This window comes from Phoenix dactylifera, chromosome 4 (assembly GCF_009389715.1).
Source record: "Phoenix dactylifera cultivar Barhee BC4 chromosome 4, palm_55x_up_171113_PBpolish2nd_filt_p, whole genome shotgun sequence".
In the NCBI taxonomy this organism is placed as follows: Eukaryota; Viridiplantae; Streptophyta; class Magnoliopsida; order Arecales; family Arecaceae; genus Phoenix; species Phoenix dactylifera.
Window position 1 is genome coordinate 11,218,106 of NC_052395.1, and position 17,687 is coordinate 11,235,792.

The 17,687-nt window shown below is 38.2% G+C and overlaps 1 protein-coding gene and 1 long non-coding RNA gene across 2 annotated transcripts; both read left to right on the forward strand.

Annotated features, from left to right (window-relative positions):
• The first annotated feature begins 3,730 nt into the window (after positions 1–3,730).
• On the forward strand, positions 3,731–5,638 carry LOC120103999 (homeobox-leucine zipper protein HOX21-like). The gene is made up of 3 exons (XM_039125536.1): positions 3,731–3,975; positions 4,061–4,437; positions 5,028–5,638. Exons 1-3 carry the CDS (start codon positions 3,828–3,830, stop codon positions 5,367–5,369), a joined length of 867 nt encoding a protein of 288 aa, XP_038981464.1. The 5' UTR covers positions 3,731–3,827; the 3' UTR covers positions 5,370–5,638.
• Positions 5,639–11,336: 5,698 nt separating this feature from the next.
• On the forward strand, positions 11,337–17,482 carry LOC120110473. Its single transcript, XR_005511481.1, has 2 exons — positions 11,337–11,889; positions 17,217–17,482. It is a non-coding gene; the product is annotated as an uncharacterized LOC120110473 (long non-coding RNA).
• The last annotated feature ends 205 nt before the right edge of the window (positions 17,483–17,687 follow it).

The window sequence follows — 17,687 nt, forward strand, 5'->3', positions numbered from 1 at the left end:
CATCTTCCGAACTGTATTTGAATTTTCCGCGTTAAGCTTTCCAATTCAGTTCTTCTACCCTTGCACCATTAGAATCAAAATTCTCTTCCAGTTAGAAAAAGATACAGCCTTTTTGAAATAGCTATAACTAGCTAGGGCAAACAATCATGAAAAACAAAAATCTTATATAAGGTAGATCACTCCTATATTGACTTTATCTTCAGCCACTTCACTTAATTCTATTTAAATTGAAAGATATGCTTGTTCAAAATATTTCATAAAAAAAAAAATTGCTTTGAGTTGCCCATTTTAGGACCCAAATAAATGTTCATTGTACCGCGCTCTTGATATGTACCGCGTCATCAAGCTCAAAAAATTATCTGATTTCAAAACAAAAATCTCAATTGGAAGCTATACAAGTAAGTAAGAGCTTTTAAAAGTTTAGCGCATAATTCAATTTTCCAACATGATAGATCTTATTTCTGGACCTCATCCTATCATTCTCCTAGTGGCCAAAATGATCTATATCTACTTTAAAGATTCTCTTGGATCATCTTCTTTGTTTACATAAAAAAAAATGTGCCTTTTTTTGGGTTAGGCCCCACGTTACAAAGTTTGGTCGTCGCTCATACCACGAAATTGTGACAACCGGTGAAAGCTTGTCCTCCTTGGCTTCTTTCATATTTTGTTTCAATGGAACATTGTGCTACCGCCCACTTGGCTCCTATGGGAACAGGGTGATGATGATTGATGTCCTAACTATGGTCAAGTTGATGTATGTTCTATCATTGTGAGGTGCTTCCAAAGTGTTTGGCCCATAAAAACTTTAAATTGTTGATGCTCCCACACTTGCTCTAGGAAAAAAAAATGAAGACAGTTGAAGTGAGGCATTAGTCCTGAATGCCAAGCATGTAAATGTAGGTTCAAATATGCAAAATAATGAGGGTAATTCATTCCATGTTTAACACTTTTCGAATGACTAAAATAGTTTGACGAAAACAAAAATTAATTCATGAAGTTGCTTGGGAGTTACCTACCATCAAACATTAGTTTAGATGGTACCATGTCTTGCCATTTAAGTTAAAGGGTTAGGGTTTGATGCCCAAGGGGCATGACCTTCCTTTTGAGCCCCCGTCGAACCCTGGTCGACAAATATTCGATTCGATCTGCTTAGGAGTTCAGGTTTCAACTAGGTAGAGGTGAAGGTGCATGTATATGCTAAGGGGCGGGCCGATAACCTCTCATCATTAAGAGAAAGAAGAAATAAAGAAGTTTGAGACTAGTATTTTGCAAGTGTGATGCATGTGCGAGGATAAAAATTTATTTTAAAATATTTTTATTTAAAAAATAATATATCTAAATATATATTTTCAATCCATACATTTTTTTGATTATAGAATCTTGGATCAAATTAAAAAAGGTTTTAGATAAATAAAATTACTAATTAAAGAAGTTAAACTAGGGACTTTTATTTCGATGGAGTCTAGCGAATTTTTTTTTTCTCTTGATAGAATTAGGGGAGAATAGTCCATTTACCTTCAAGCTGAAGGGGTGGCATGCTCAATCTCTGCTCTATCCATTTCAATAAGTATGGAGGTGACGGCTCAAATACTTGCGAATAATTGATGTGGGACTAAACACACGTCCGCACGAATCTTCACATACTCTCCTTCCGTTTAAGTCCTAACGTCTTCGTTAGCCTAAGGGTTCAAATCTATTCAAATCTAATCACAAACACCATGATCGGTTTACGGTCAGCTCCAATAAAACCGTGTTGTAGTGTCTTCTAGTCCACATAGCTTATAGGTTGGGTCCGCTCTGATATCATTTGTAACAATCCAGAACTTCATCCAAAATGTCTAGCCAAAAGATATTATTTTAGTTTTTTGATCTGTATAAGTATCCAAAATCTATATAGTGAATAATAAATATGGGACTAAACATACATATGCATTGGTCTTCACATGCTGTATCAAAAAAAAAAAAAAAGAAAAAACCTCGAGCCGTTGAGGAAAAAGAAATGAATTAGAAAGATAAGAGAGAGAAGCTATCTGGAGGTGGCAGGTAGGAGGTGGAAGGCCAGCAGGGCGCTCGGTGCTCGCTCGTAAAAAGGAAAAAAAAAAAAAAAAAAAAGAATAAAGAAAAAGAGAATCCAACTCCACTTTGAGGTTAGGTGTGGTGTCGCGTGAGGATTTTTCCAATCCTTGCCTCCTATTGGGTGAGAAAGGGAGAAAGCCAGATGCATGATAGCTGTATGTCGGTTAGGTAGCAAAACCCTGCACCCCGGAGGACCCATCCTAGATTCCTGCCACCCCTCGCTCTCTCTCTCTCTCTCTCTCTCTCTCTCTCTCTCTCTCTTACACCTCTCTCTTTCTCTCTCTCTAGCAATGGTGTCTCTGTCACACTTCTCTCCGTAGCAATGGTGGATCACAGCAACCCATAGCTATCGCTTGGCTTATATCTTATACATTTTTTTCCATTCTTTATATATATATATATAATATATATCTTCTCCCTCTTTATATATATAATATATATCAACACAGTGGATATCACCTTAACTACTGTATATATTTATTTATCTAGAGCCAGCCCTTTTCTGGTTTTCCTTTACCATATTCCTTCTGTCTCTAATATCAAGGAAAAAATCCCACCTATCGCTGGTAAAGAATCTCCTTGCCCAATTTTGTCTTCCCATGGTCACACCAATCTATGAATATCTTATGAATATCCATATATAAGATACGGGGGCTTCTACTTTTATATGACAACCCAGCGCTCACTCTTGAGCATATATAAAATATAGCCAAATGGAAATGGAAATGTCCAAGCTCTGGCAATAAACATTTGAGGTGCGAGGATTTGTTTTAGGAATTCTAAAAAAAAATGAAGTCCCCATCTGCCCATCCCGTTGCATGGAAGAGAAAACTAATGGGAGTATCTTTAAGTACCCCTAGCTCTTATCTTCGAAGAACTAGAGTTTAACCTGTATAGCAAATTAACTAACATAGTTCGCTATTACTGCATTCAAGCATTGATTAATAATAACCATCTATCTTAAGTTATGCTTCCCAAGGAGAATAAACCTCTTGGTCAGTGTATAATGATGGTATCATTTGAAACTATGATAAAATCGGCCGGGGATTGCTCCGACAACAACCGGGCTTTGGATCCCGATGTCGTCGGATGGCGTTGTATGATCTGCAATGTTTATGGAATATAATGTCATTATGCTCCACGCATGGAGTTGTCTGCTTGAAAATTTAGTTATTAATAAACTGAAATTTTATCAACTATGGTTGCTATCAGCTTCTCAAATAAGTATGTGTGTCCATGGTAGACACAACATTTATATGCCATGGTACTGTGAAGTAACATGATTCTGCACGTATAAATGATGATTGAGAGTAGAGATAGTGTATTTATATGGATGCATATATAAGACTTGATTATATCAATTAAGCCTAATCAGAATGACTGCCTTTTACTCATGTAGACTAAATGACAAAACAAAAGAAAGCAGACCGACGTTTCTTTTTCCTACTACTCAACGATGAGAAGATAAAGTAAAACTCTTAGTTTCCTCAACGAAAGATGTAAGAGTAGAACTCCTTATATACCATTTACTTCATTTTCTTCATCCCGTGTCAGTTGGGCCCTTTGTTTCTTTCAGTAGGAGGCATATTTTTTGTTCTCTCTTATTGAAGAATATCCTATGATATATTTCCATCTTCACTCACTCTCAAATCTCTTTCCACCTCCACCCCCCTCCCATCCTTGTCATAAGACCCCCTCCTTTCTCTTTCATTACGTCCTTGGGCTGCTGACCCCATGCGTCTCTGAAGAACATGGCCTGCAATGGGATGGCTTCCTCCTTCTTTCCTCCTAACTTCATGCTTCAGATGCAAACCCCCCATGGAGAGGAGCACCCACTCCCAACCTCTCTCAACCCCATCCTCCCTACCACCCCATGCACCAACCTCCAGGACCTCAGAGGTGACAAGGAGCAACCATGACAGCCATTCTAAGCTCTTAAATTGGCTCCGACTCAATTGGTGTTCTTCTGGTTTTGGTGGTGCAGGTGTGGCCCCGATGCTGGGGAAGATATCCATGTCCTTTTCCGGGATTGAGGCCTGCGAGGAGATGAATGCTGATGATGACTTATCTGATGAGTGCTCGCAGGCAGGGGAGAAGAAGAGGAGGCTCAACACGGAACAGGTGAGGACTTTGGAGAAGAACTTTGAGCTGGGGAACAAGCTGGAGCCCGAGAGGAAAATCCAGTTGGCCAGAGCCCTTGGGCTGCGGCCAAGGCAGGTGGCCATATGGTTCCAGAACAGGAGGGCCAGGTGGAAGACCAAGCAACTGGAGAAAGACTATGATGTGCTCAAGAGGCAGTTTGAGGCCATCAAGTCGGAGAATGATGCTCTCCAAGCCCAGAACAAGAAATTACAAGCCGAGGTATTTTGAGGCATCCCACATCTCTCCGGCATACATGGTTCTTACGTTCTTCTCCTTGCTGTAGCGCATTGCTAGCTCGAAACAAGTATTTGGTTGTTAAATTTGTGGGCTGCAAGTAGTTTTCTGCTTTAATAGTATCTATTGCATGCACCTGTCAAATCCTTTTGATTTGAGTCTTTGAGAATTATGGATCTGTTTCAGATTGCTAGGATTGTTAGATGGCTTCGAGTCTTTTGAGAAAGGTGCCTCATAGATTTGTTAATGTATTCTTTTAATGATTGGGCATATAATGGTTTTGAGAAATGGGATGAATGGTGGGATCACACCTTTTTTTTGGATATTTTCTTCGTTTCCTCTTTACATATATAATAATAAAAGAAACATCTTTTGGTCTCTAAATTGGTACTTAATAAAAGTCGCACATCATGCAATTTTTTTTTCTCTCTATCTATTTTAATTTCTATATTGTTGGCCATCAAGGTTATGTTTCAGTTCAAGTAGTTCTCACACAATTCATCACCTTATTGATTAGCTCATTCAAAAATATATATCTCTTGCATTTGAACTGAACTTCCATTTAAAATTGGCAGATCTTGGCTCTCAAGGGCAGAGAAACATCAGAACTCATCAACCTCAATAAGGAGACTGAAGGGTCTTGCAGCAATAGAAGCGAGAACAGCTCGGAGATCAACTTGGATATTTCGAGAACATCGGCCACCGAGAGTCCCCTAAATCCTCACCAAAGCATACCCTTCTTCCCATCAATTAGGCCAGCGGAGATGGACCAGATCCTCCAAAGCTCTTCCAGAGCAGAGCTCCAATGCCCCAAGATCGAGCAAGGCATCCCCGATGGAAGCTTCAGCAACTTGTTGTGCAGCATGGAAGAACAATCTCCATTCTGGCCATGGTCAGATCACCAAGGTTTTCATTGATCTATTTAAATGATTTCATTGGTAATGTTTCGAGTGCTGCCCACTTGTTGATCACTCTCCATTCTCTGGATAGACTTAATCTTGGGCTTTGAATCCAAACAAATGGTGTATGAAAGAAAATACCACCTCATGAGTCAGCTTGGGGGAGGAACCTGGGAGAGGAATAAAGTGTCTTTGATGTAGTGGTTTTTTCCAACTCACACCAACTCTTTTCCTATATTGCTAAAGATGTGAAGTAGTATTATGAGTTCGAAACCAAGTTCACAGAATTCTGTAGATGGTTTGTGGCTTTGCGCGGGCGTGAAGTATTTATACGTTGTTGCCTCTATTCTTAAGAAGCCAAGAATATGTATCCGTTCAGGTGTCCGAAGAAAGCTCAGCACACACACCAGTACTACAAAAGCTCAAAAGCTTTAAAGCATGCCAACCTGGTTATAAGATAATGAGAGAGAACATTTAAGTAGCCAATCTGCAGCTAGTTGATTTGAACTACGAAATGGACCATGAATTCAAAGGTCTCAGCTTTTATGGATGCCTTACATCATCCGAGCTCAAACTTTCTTTTGGTGAAGTTGTTGTGGTGATTCAGGTGTTCTGTAACTTCTGTTTGAAGTTTTGGTGATGGCTTTAGGGGTTCAATGCAGCATCCGCTTATAAAACTCAAAGCCCATGAAAAAGCTACTTGGTTGGTTGAAGGGGAAGAGTGAATACGGAAATAAAAGTAACAAAGAAAGGAGGGAAAAGACAGGTGTGGAGGTAGGGCAGGAAAGAACATGGGGGAAGAAAACAAGGTGTTTCAAAAGGTATCTGTCTTTGATTTTGGTAGTAATTTCCTACTGACAAGGCAAGGCATCCTCCATCCGTACTCCCTCTCTCTGGATCACAAGAAAGGGTCCTGCTCGAAGGCATGTGACCCACTGTCACCCACTATCTCACAACCCTTTGTGATGGGGCAAAAGCATGGAATCCACTCTCGCAATCCCCCAAAAGAGAAGAGGGGTAAAATAAAAAAAAAAACCCAGAGGAGGAGGAGGAGGAGGAGGGGCATAAAATCCACCCTAAAACGGCAATACAAGTCCTGCAGTGGAGAGGAAAACCCACAATGTCCATCCTCAGCATGTACAGGCTAATCTTCTATGAAAGTAACAAATTGTGAATCTATTCAAGTCATGAAGTCAATTCATCAAAATTTTGATAGAACAAGAATTCTACAAACTAGGAATAATATCCTTTCATGCTATTGATTATTTGATGCTCAAAAACTCTCTCAGAACTTCCATAGCTTTTGTTCATCATTCCAAATTCAAAAGGAGAAAAGTTTAATTGCATGACTCTATTCCCTAATTAGAACATCAGGCTTCTATTAAAGCCGGTGGTTGGTTGCATGGGAGAAATTACACCCTACACTAGGTGCACTACTTTAGCAGTGCATCATGCCAACCAAATCTCTCGTTTCTATGAGCCATATTCATCATGCAGCTTGTGAGGCCCAATAGTCCCACATCGGAAAGACTCGTTCCGTAGCCTGGGCATATGAGGCGGGTGTCTCCTAATCCTGCAGACGCTTTTTGGGTGGAAAACAAAACCGGGGAGGAGTGAAGGACGCTTGCGTGAAGGCCCAAAACCAAACAATATCTGACAGGGGAGCCCCGTGTTCCCCCCTCATGTGGCCCCCACGTGGGCACTAGGTGCCTCACGTGCCTCGCAGAGGCGGGGGCGTGACACAGCTCGTCTCGAATTGTCGCCCTTGGTACCACATCTTGGATTGTTTCTAACTCCCTCCATATCCACCCGCCTATCAAAACTATTAAATTTGATCCAAAACTATTAAATTTTGAACCCACGCATCTATACAAATCCTTTCCACTTGTATTATTTTTCTATATAGACTAAACCTCGCATGTGATTCTCAATATATTTTGGGCCTATTTATATTTATAAAGCAAAGAGAAAATAGCACAAAAGGGTCATGCAGTTAGGTTAAACAACAAAAGGTAATATGCTACAATCCCAGCATTGGACATGCTGTAAAATAGAGCTCCTGCAAAGGGATTATAGCCATGTTTGCAGTGGTCTATGTTAAAAAAAAAAAAATCTGGGGTATAGACAATAGACCTCGATCTCTTACATCTGACGCAAAAGATTTTTTGTTAATTTTGTAGTGATGTAGTAGCACTAGTAGTCAAACTTTGTGAATAGATTCTTAGGCATCCCAAGTCCAAGGGCGAGGAAAGGAGTCAAGATTACAGGTCACAAAACAAGCACTCGTGGTCTTTTCTCCGGAAATGAGGGCGAGTGGGTCGTATGGACCACACTACGTTTTCTTTGCATGCACCCTTAATGATTTATATCGCCACCTTTCTCCAATGCATTTGCAAGTCTTGGGACTCCTTACAATATAGTGTACTTGTACTTGCGTTATTTCTCTCTGTCATGACGACAGAGGAATTTCTTGTACAATTATTTTTTTTACTAGTGTTTAATACATGCATTGATGTGAAAGATCGTATAAAAAATCAAAATTCACTCAAAAGAATAATTTTATATTAATTAACATAAAATTATTGGGCACATATACGTAGTAATCATTTCTCTTCTTTCTCCTTCCATATTTATCTTACCTGATCCATTAAAGCCAGCCAATTAAGCAATTCATCTCTTATCCCTTTGGAGAAACCTTTTATGGGTCTTATGGCTTGGGCAGAAGAAATAGTAGAGAGAGGAAGATGCTGACTAAAATTAAAGAGAAAAAAAGGTAGTTATCGTTGTAACCCAGAAAATAACTTTTTATATTATATTTAAATGGATAGCCATATTATTTTAAATAGATGAATGTAGTCAAAGATTAAAGGGATGACTAATTTATTTATAAATAAATAGCAAAGTCATTAGGGATTGGATTGATTTTGGCGGAATTTCTTGTGGTCCTATTTCTTCAATGAAAAAGAAAAAAAAAAGTAGGTAATACCTAATACAAACTTGCGGTGTGTACGAGGATCCATAAGAATTTATATTTATTTCTATGTAGGCTAGGCATTAAGTAGATTTTAGATATTTATACAAAACTAAAAAATTCAAATAACATCTTAATTTCGGCTAGTAAGGATAAAATTCTTTTTTTTTTTTTTTTTTTGATTGAAAGAGAGGCCAGATGCCACCTATCTTTTATTAAAATATGAAGGTAGTCCTAAATTGTTACAGTATATTCCCAGCTTGCCTGTCAAAAATAACCTATCACCCTCTTGATGTGACTATATGTTCTCTGTCCTGGGAACCTGACTTTCAACCTCCTCTTACATATATATATAAGCTTAATTAGGTCAATTTAAAGTTTATTTCAGGATTTAGAATCCAATTTCTTTCTCAAAAAAATTAGAAAAAGGTAAAAAAAACAGAAGAAGCATGCAGTTAGCCAAACAATCCTAAATTGTATCGTTGATTCATGGATGGAACTATGGAAGTTTATTGTGTTATGGATGTATGAAGTTCAAGCGCTGCGGTGAGATTCTTCAGAGAACGTATGCAAACATATGATGCCATAAGAATATGATTACAAGTTTGTAGGAAACAGTCCATCTCCTCTTCCACAATGAATTGAGATTAAGGGGGGCGTTCTATCCTCATTATCTTCTTCAACAAAGCATGAATGAAGAAAGTTGTGGGGGCCTACCTCCATGCACGATAATGCTTGCAACGATTCAGAAGAATGGGTGAGAATTGTTGGGATCTCGTGACATGCAAGTGTCGGCGACACCTTTCTATTGGTTCCCTGCTTGGCCAGGAGCATTTGCCCTATGTGGGAGCATAATGACCAAGCTTCCTTGCATGGGCAAGAAGCCAACCACAACAATTCATTGAAAAAAAAATTATAAACTGGATTATCTTTTTTTTTTTTTTTGGCTAAGCTGGATGACTCACACAAATCTAGTACAAATACATCCTCAAGAGTCAGAATGTAAAATATCCCAAAGAGGAGATGGCAAGGCCGCACCATCCAACCACAGCATCTTATCAGAGTGACCGCAATAAAAAGTGCAATCTAATCGGCAGATGTCCAAAAGCAAGAGGTCTATCCACGGCCGTGGATTGCCCACAGATCCAATTAATTATAGTGGCTGAGTCGTTCTCCGGTAGAATAAAGTCCGTCCACAGGCATAAGCTTTTATAGTTGGCTCCTGCCTAGACCGCTCTTAGCTCAGCTCCTGAAACAGAGGTGTCATAGATCCGACTCCCATCCCACTGTAATAAAGCACGAGTCAGAGCCTCTAATCACAAAGCCAACTTTTTCTCTGCTACTCCCATTACTTACACCACCATCGAAGATGATTTGCTTCTTCACCCTCGTAGCGTTGTCCATGGTTGAAATAAATATATGATCCATTTGTGATATATGGTCTCACTTGCAAGCTAAGGAAGTTCTCTTTTTTTTCCTCTGCAATTTGATAAGAACCAAGTAACATATATCGGTTAGTTCTTATATATTGATAGTTTTAACGTATGGGCAGGAGGGACTAATCTCATCCATAACATGCAAGTACCACTTGGTGAATATTATCATTCATATACTGTATCGTTGTTTATAAGATAGGTTTGGAGGGGATGAAGGTAAAACAATACATAATATCTCTTGAAAAAAAGTTAAGGAAGTACCATCAGTCATTTCATAGAAATATTAAAATAATTGCCCATGCAAACACTCGGACGGTTACCTCCCATGATATGATCCAAAAAACCTTTCGACGACAGAAGTGGGGTGCAACTACTGGGTTATAACCCCGCCGTTTCGTTAAAATATCAAATAGGAATATATCTTATTATTTTCCTATCTTCTCCTAAGCTTATAAATGCACTCATAAATCATCATATTTCAATTATATGTGGATTGTATGAGTTGAGTATTAAGAAGTACAAAGAAGTGTACGTCGGTTCCATTGTCTTGGGGTGCAAGTGGCTCAGGGCCGGGGCTAGGCCTCTGTGGTTCTTATACAGGTTGGTTCAAATCCTGACCAATTTAAGTATATCCTCCATTCACAGATCCAATGCCAGAGAGAACTATGATTTATTTTAAATATATCTTAGAAAAAAATTCTCATTATCTCAATTACAGGAGAGGTAAAAAGACCTGCTTGCTTGCTATAGTAATATGCTGCAGTTAAATACCTTGATACTAGTGAGACTTATCATGGTGATCGTATGATGATTAGATTGTGCTAGATTAAAGTAAGAGAATTATCGTGCATGATTTTAATTCTATCATTAAGGAAATCGGCAAGGATCTGGAGAATAAATGATGGGGTGGACCAATTCGAGGTCATGTTCAGATGATAGGATTTCGGTAGAGGTGAAGTTCCTTATTGGAAGTTGGATATCTATAGTTGGTTACAGAAAAATGTTGTATTAATCGAGTATTGGAGAGAATCCTCTAAGAATTTTTGTCTTGCTACTCCTATTGTATTCTTTTTAAGTTGCGTCTTTCGTTTTTTGATTGAAGTTGACTGGAGAAAAAAAAAGATTTATCATAACATTTACATGGCACTAGAAATATACACCAACTAGCATAAGGTTGAGCAAAGTCTGTTAAATCTAGAGTAAAAATTTTGAATTTTTTGGATTTATTAGCAAAGAAAAACAAGATTAAAAATTTAATTTTCCTTGGGTTATAAACTAGATTTTTTTCTTCAAATAGAAATGGCACAGATTGTAGAATAGCTATTGCAATTTTGTACATCGATTGACTAAATATTAAATATTAAATCCATCCATTAAATATTAAATATGAATTATCTGATATTTTTCATATTTTTTTTTTATATCACCAGAATTTCAGATCTCTCTGATTGTTCGGCCCAAACTGAGCATATCAGTACGAGGCCGTCCAAGTCCAACACCAAGCCCAAGCCCGATTAGGCAACAACTTTAAGCACGGCTATCAAAGCATTTATCTGTGACTTATTCGATGCACGGCTATCAAAGCAATTTGGAGGAGGCCTCACTTCCCAAGGACGCAGACTTTTCCCAACTACCGACGGGTGAGGCCACCAAAAGAATGGCCGCGGCGGCCGCCGTCGCCCTTCCCCTCTCTCCACCGCGCTTCGCCGCCCCCAGAACCCTCCTCCAATTCTTCTCCTCCTCCTTCCCCTCAAAAATCCACCTTTTTCCCGAACCAATCTCTTCGTCTCCTTCCGCACCCTCTCCCCCAAATCCCCCCCCCACCCCGCGCCCACTACGGTGACCTCGCCGCCAACCTCGTCCTCGGCTTCACCCTCCTCTGATTCCCCCTTACCCTGGCCGCCGTCTCCCGGGCCTTCTTCCTCCGCCACCACTTCACCAACCGGCGGGTCACCGTCATCTTCGGCCTCACCAGCCAGGACCGCACCAAGTTCCGGGAGATCGCCGACTACTGCCTTTTTATGGCCAAGGGGCCCAAGGGATCGGAGGAGAAGAGGGGAGGCGGGCCGAGGGGATTCTGAGCTGAAAGTTGGGTGCTTTGGTGAGGATGTGGGGTTTCTTCTGCCGGGAGGTATGCGACCGATTTCTATTACTTTTCTGCTGATATTCTTGTTAATGGAGGGAAAGGAAGCAATAGGTTTTGTAGGTCATGTTGTGTTTGAATTGTGATCTTACGGAATGGGGATTGGCAACATTTTTTTGTTCTGAATTTAATTTGGAAAGGCGAATGAATTATTTGAACTGGAGAAGAGAGTGAAAATTGAACATTTATTTTGGTGAGTAATATGGTTGGGTGGGGATTGCTGATGATATAAAGAATTCAAGTTTACGAGTTAGAGAAAGATTCAAGTCAAAGGAATGTGCTGGTTGGATAAAGAATATGGAAGAAAAAGAAGAAGAAGAATAGTCTTATAATAGTTAGAGCTGTAATTCCCAAAAAAATTTAGTATTATAACAACCCAGGATCTCAGGCTAGCTAGAAGATAATATTTCGATTTTTTTGGTCCTATATAAGTACCCAACATCTATCCAGCCTCGCCAAGTTAAAGGTCTAAATCCATTCAATCTAATCATAAGTACCACAATCAGCCTGTGGTCTATTTAAATAAGCCCGTGTCCCCTAGTCGATGTAGGTCATGGGTCGGATCCGCTCTGATACTATTTGTGACAATCCAAAATCTCACTCAAAAAGGTTAGTCAGAAGATATTATTTGGATTACTTAGCTTTATATAAATATCTAAGATCTACTTAAAAAGGTTAGTCAGAAGATATTATTTGGATTCCTTGGCTATATATAAATACTCAAGATCTACTTAGCACATAATTGATGTGGGACTAAACATATACCTCCATAGGTCCTCACACCTTCCAATGCCAGGACAGTTCAACTTAACAACACAACAAATTATTTGTGGTTATCTGGTGAAAGTAAATTAGATGGCCTGTCCACAAAGACCTATACACTGATAAACCTATAAAGTTAAACCTTATCGTTCGATATGCCTAATAGTTCAGACTGACTAGATTGGTATGATCATTCTTTTCTACTAATTATTTAATCACCAGGTTCAATATATTTCTTTGAAATCTTCCAGTAGCCCCTACATAACACCTATTGGGCACCATGGGAGGTCAGCAGTGAAGAAGATATTACTCCGATGGAATCATAAATTTGTATGAAATAGTGAAGAGTACCAAGATCAATGATGATGCAGCATCACTGTAATCACTAAAGCAGCTAATAATCAAGTGTTCTAGTGCTTAATGATTTTTTATATCCATAGATGTCCATCCTTGCATAAGCTAATATCCTCCTTTCAATCAAGAAAATGAGCTTAGAAGGAAGAATGTGGAATTACAGAAAGAGTGATCATTTCTTTCTTCCCTAGAATTGTAGTTGTCGCTTGTTCGTTTTGATTATTTTCTGCATAACATTAATTGTAAAATTCCCTTTGCTATATGATACAAAAGAGCATCTTTAAGGAATACTTAAGCTGGAAGAAAAAGCAACCAATTTCATGTGACCCTTGGTTAACTCAAGAATTGCAAGTCCTAAACTCTTGCACGTACTTAGTTGTTGTAGAAGCATTATTAGTTGGTGAATTTATGGTTGAATCCATTGCTTAAGTTTATGCTTATCTTGCATTCATCTATTATAGACAGCAAAAGGTCTTGGACCTGCTCAAAAATAGGACATCTATAAAGCCTCCTTTTGGAATAATATTTAGACCTAATTGATCAGAGGAAAGTTCATAATTGATAAGTAATAATGTTCTAGAAAATGGAGATTGGTTGTTTATGAATATGCCACGTATCATGTTAGTGCTGTTTTGTAATTTTTCAGATGACATTTCTGAGATATCCCATGTCATATCTTGCATTTTAATCTAGCATGCTTTGTTATATGGATGGTCATGCAATGTAGATGAAAAAAATATAAACAAAAGGGTGTGGATGGGTTGGAGATTAAGGGACTGTCTAATCTATTCTATGATATTTCTTTTTCAATCACAGAGGGGATAGAAATAAATTTGGTACCTGGTATTTTAAAGAAGTTGTGACATCATTCAATTTGTAATGCTATCAGCAAAAATAAAGGTGATGCTAGCTTGTTGTCAATGAAAATTTGCATGCGTGTGATGCAAATCATGAAAAAAAAATTCAGGTTCCAAACAAACGAAACAGGTGTTTCACTGTTTCTGTTGAGTTGATATATCAGAGTCCTAAATTTGATGCAATTTAGTTGGTTGCTCTGTGTTTTTGAACTGGGCCTTCATGTTTTTGCTTAGCATATTGTTTCTTTCCATAACTTGAGCAATAAGAGTTTAAAGAAAAATTATGGACAACAAATCAAATATAGCAGTTTTGTTAATTGATAAAAAGAATAGGCCTCTAAAAATAACAAGTAGGTTCAAACTGAGTAGACGAAGCAATTGGATCACATAAAATACAATTCTAATAGGGAGATAAGTGGAAATAAAACCTCAAGCAGAACCTAAAGTGAATAGTATCATGACTGTGTTTATTTTGTTCTCCAGATCTACTTTGCAAAATTACAGAAAGTTATGTGAAATATTGACTTGAGTTGAGGCGATGAAGTAGTATTTGCTTTTGGAGATTTGCCATCTTAATGGAATCGAAAAGCAAAATTTAATAAAGTAATTTGAAGAAAGGCTACTAAATGCGCTACAATGGATAATATGATTGTAAAACAGTTGAGATGTGAACAAATGCCAAAGGACACTCCAGTAGAAGAGGAGCATGGACTTGTTAAGCAACATATAGAATTTGACTAACAGTCCTACATCACAGCCGTCCAAGCTAATTGTTAGGAAGTAGTGGATCCTATTACAGTTTTTGGAGATTAGAGTGGAAACGCAACCATTGGGGAATTTCTTTGATGTCCAAATAAGGGTTGATGTTCAAAGGATAAGATGGTGAAACTTCAAGGATTGCAAATTCTATAATATGGTGAAACTTCAAGGATTGCAAATTCTAGTTCATGGGTAGAGAAAGAGGTAATTTGACTTTATGCTGTGAATAATACCATAATTTTATAATCGTGATTTTGCGCGTCTGTTAGATCATCTTTCCAATGCAATTAAGTTTACAGAGCTTGTCAAGTTCATCATGATTTCTACACTGATTCACCATAACAGGTGAAAGAATTTCTGAACCTTGCTTTGGTAGTCTTCTTATATCTTGGTTAATTTCTTTTGTTTTTTATGTCTTGAATAACTATTTAGCTATGAAGCTATTCCATTTATAGAAACAGTCATTCCATTTCTAATGGTGAAATTTATATACACTATACTAGGCAGATTCGTGTATGATAATCAAGGTGAGAAAAGGAATTTCTTTATTAATTGCTGAAATTTTTTAAAGGAGAAGCAATTTAAGGAGTTATCTGTGGTTGCTTTAATTTTTGTTCAAGTTATTTGTTCAAATATTATTTGTTGACTATTACAATTTGTGTTCAGATGATCGAAAGAAATTGTTTATGCACTGTCAAGGATCCCCTATAGTTTTAAACATGGATATAGGAAAAAAAACAAGTAGGAAAATATGAGGATAGCAGAAGGAATACTTACTGATGCCAACTTCAAAAAGCCCAAATATTACAGCTTTTGAAGCTTCACTATGTTGTAATCTCCACAGGGACGTGTACATTTTTTTTTTTTTTCTTCTCAAACTCACCCTCCTTATCGAACGCCATGTTGTCAAGTTATGATTGGAAGCCAAACTTAGCAACCATACAGCTAATCTGCACATTCCTAGAGGATAGGATAAGAAGCTGCCAGTTTCAAGGAGCATCTTGAAACATCTTTGTTGAAGATGGTGAAGTGTAGTTCTCCCATCTGGACTAGTTTCTCCCCCGTCTCCATGGGCCCTCTATTTGAATATGGCTGGTCTTTTCATCTTTTTAGTCAAAAGACTGCATGCTAAGCTACTTTGTATGGTATTCCTAATCAAAAACATATTGCTTTCATATTTGGCACTAGTGGAATATAGTTTATCCATAAAGTTTATCCTATTAGGCTGCAGTGGAGAACTAAATCTACCTGAGAAAGAAAGAACTTATCAGCTGTAGAAGACTAGAATTGGTTGTCATTTACCGGCAACATATTAGTGAACTAATTATCTAGGTAAATGTGATTGATTGTAAGGCTCATTTCTGGAGTTCGAACTAATAATTGGATATATCATTTCCAGACAGAATATCTGTGATCTGCATAAGTTTATGAAGATCATATAAGGTGTTTGATTGCTTTCGGAAGATATGAATCTATCATCATTAATGACTAAATTGTTTGCTTTGTGTTGTAGTGACCCTTAAGGTATTATTATATGGGTTTTTTGATGAGGAAGCTATACTAAAAAAAATTTAGCTTCATTGGCAATGGATAAGAACCCCCTGCAAAGGACAGACCATGTTGACTGGCATCCACTGCTTCGAGAATATCTATAGGCTCATGAGAGGGTTTGTTTCTTTTCGGGTTACTCATGTTTATCGGAAGATGAACGGTGTTACTGACTGGGTTGCCTCCTATGATGTGCACCATTTAGAAAAATTCCTCTGGGAGAGTCTCGAGTTTGTTCCTTCCCTTCTCCATCAACTTCTTTTGTTTGATTTTTCTGAATGTACTCATGCACGTCTGGTGTGAGTCGCTGTTATATCAACAAAAAAAAGAAAAAAGAAAAAAGAAAGTCAGACCATGTCTAATAATAATTCCCTTGATGGTGTACTCATGCACTTGCCGGTCCTAGTAAAAGGTGGCACCGACTCTCATCATATTGCAACTTTGATGTTGCTTTACATGAACAAAGTAACAAGCCTTAGCTCTTTTCCTATAAGAGGAATCTTTTAGCAGTGCTGTCATCCCACAATGTCTAACCCACTGTACCGTCCTCAACATAGAGTACGAGGGCATAGGATTCCAATTCCTCTTGCTTTTTTTTGCCTATGCTTGCCTGTTTAAAGAAGGGTGGGTGAGGTCTGCAGCAAAAGGTTGTCTCAAACATCAAAGCTAGATCCCACACGCATGAGGGAATCCCATGCAGCACGAAGTAACCCATGATGTCAAGATATCATCAGATAGCTCCCGTGGGACCTTTCTATATATTCTCCTTTAAGATTGTTTCATGGAGCTTTTACTTGCAAGCAGCTTCTGCTTAATGGCACGGAGACAAGCTTTTCATTCTAAAAAGAGAAAGGGAGAAGAAACGAAAAAGAAAAGGCACTGCACACTTTTGCGTTGGTATGGCTTTTCATTAAGCTTTATTCCACGTAAAATGCACTCTTCTGCCCCTTTTTCTGCTTTCTAAATGCTCTTGTTACATCATATCATGAATTCAAATGTTCTGCAACCATCCTGATCAAAAGGTTAATAGAATAGTTGAAGGATCTCAACTGGTGGTGATGGTGAATGGTCATAGAGACCGACGAGGATGATGATCTTGTAAGCAAGAAAGGAGTATGCTCAGCAAAGGAGTAAAATGGCCACCTTGAGAAGATGACCCTGCGACGAAATCTAAAATTCTTGTTACATTCGATGTAGTTATATATTTTGAATCGTTCTTGATATTTTAATGCTGATCAAATGATCATCTGAATTGACCTCAATTACTGTGTTACATATTAGTGATACTATATGTTATTCCCCGTGCTATTGTGTTTGCTATTGTTTTATTGTTTTTGCCCATTGCTCAAAATCATAGGTGGAGTGCGTATCTACCATTTGTCCTTGTTTATACCATATGGGAATAATATCTACTATTTCCTCAAAAATCATGTCTATACCAATAGTTCAAAAAAATTACGTAGCCCCCCAAAAACCAGTGTTGTACTAATTAGTAAACGACGCTCC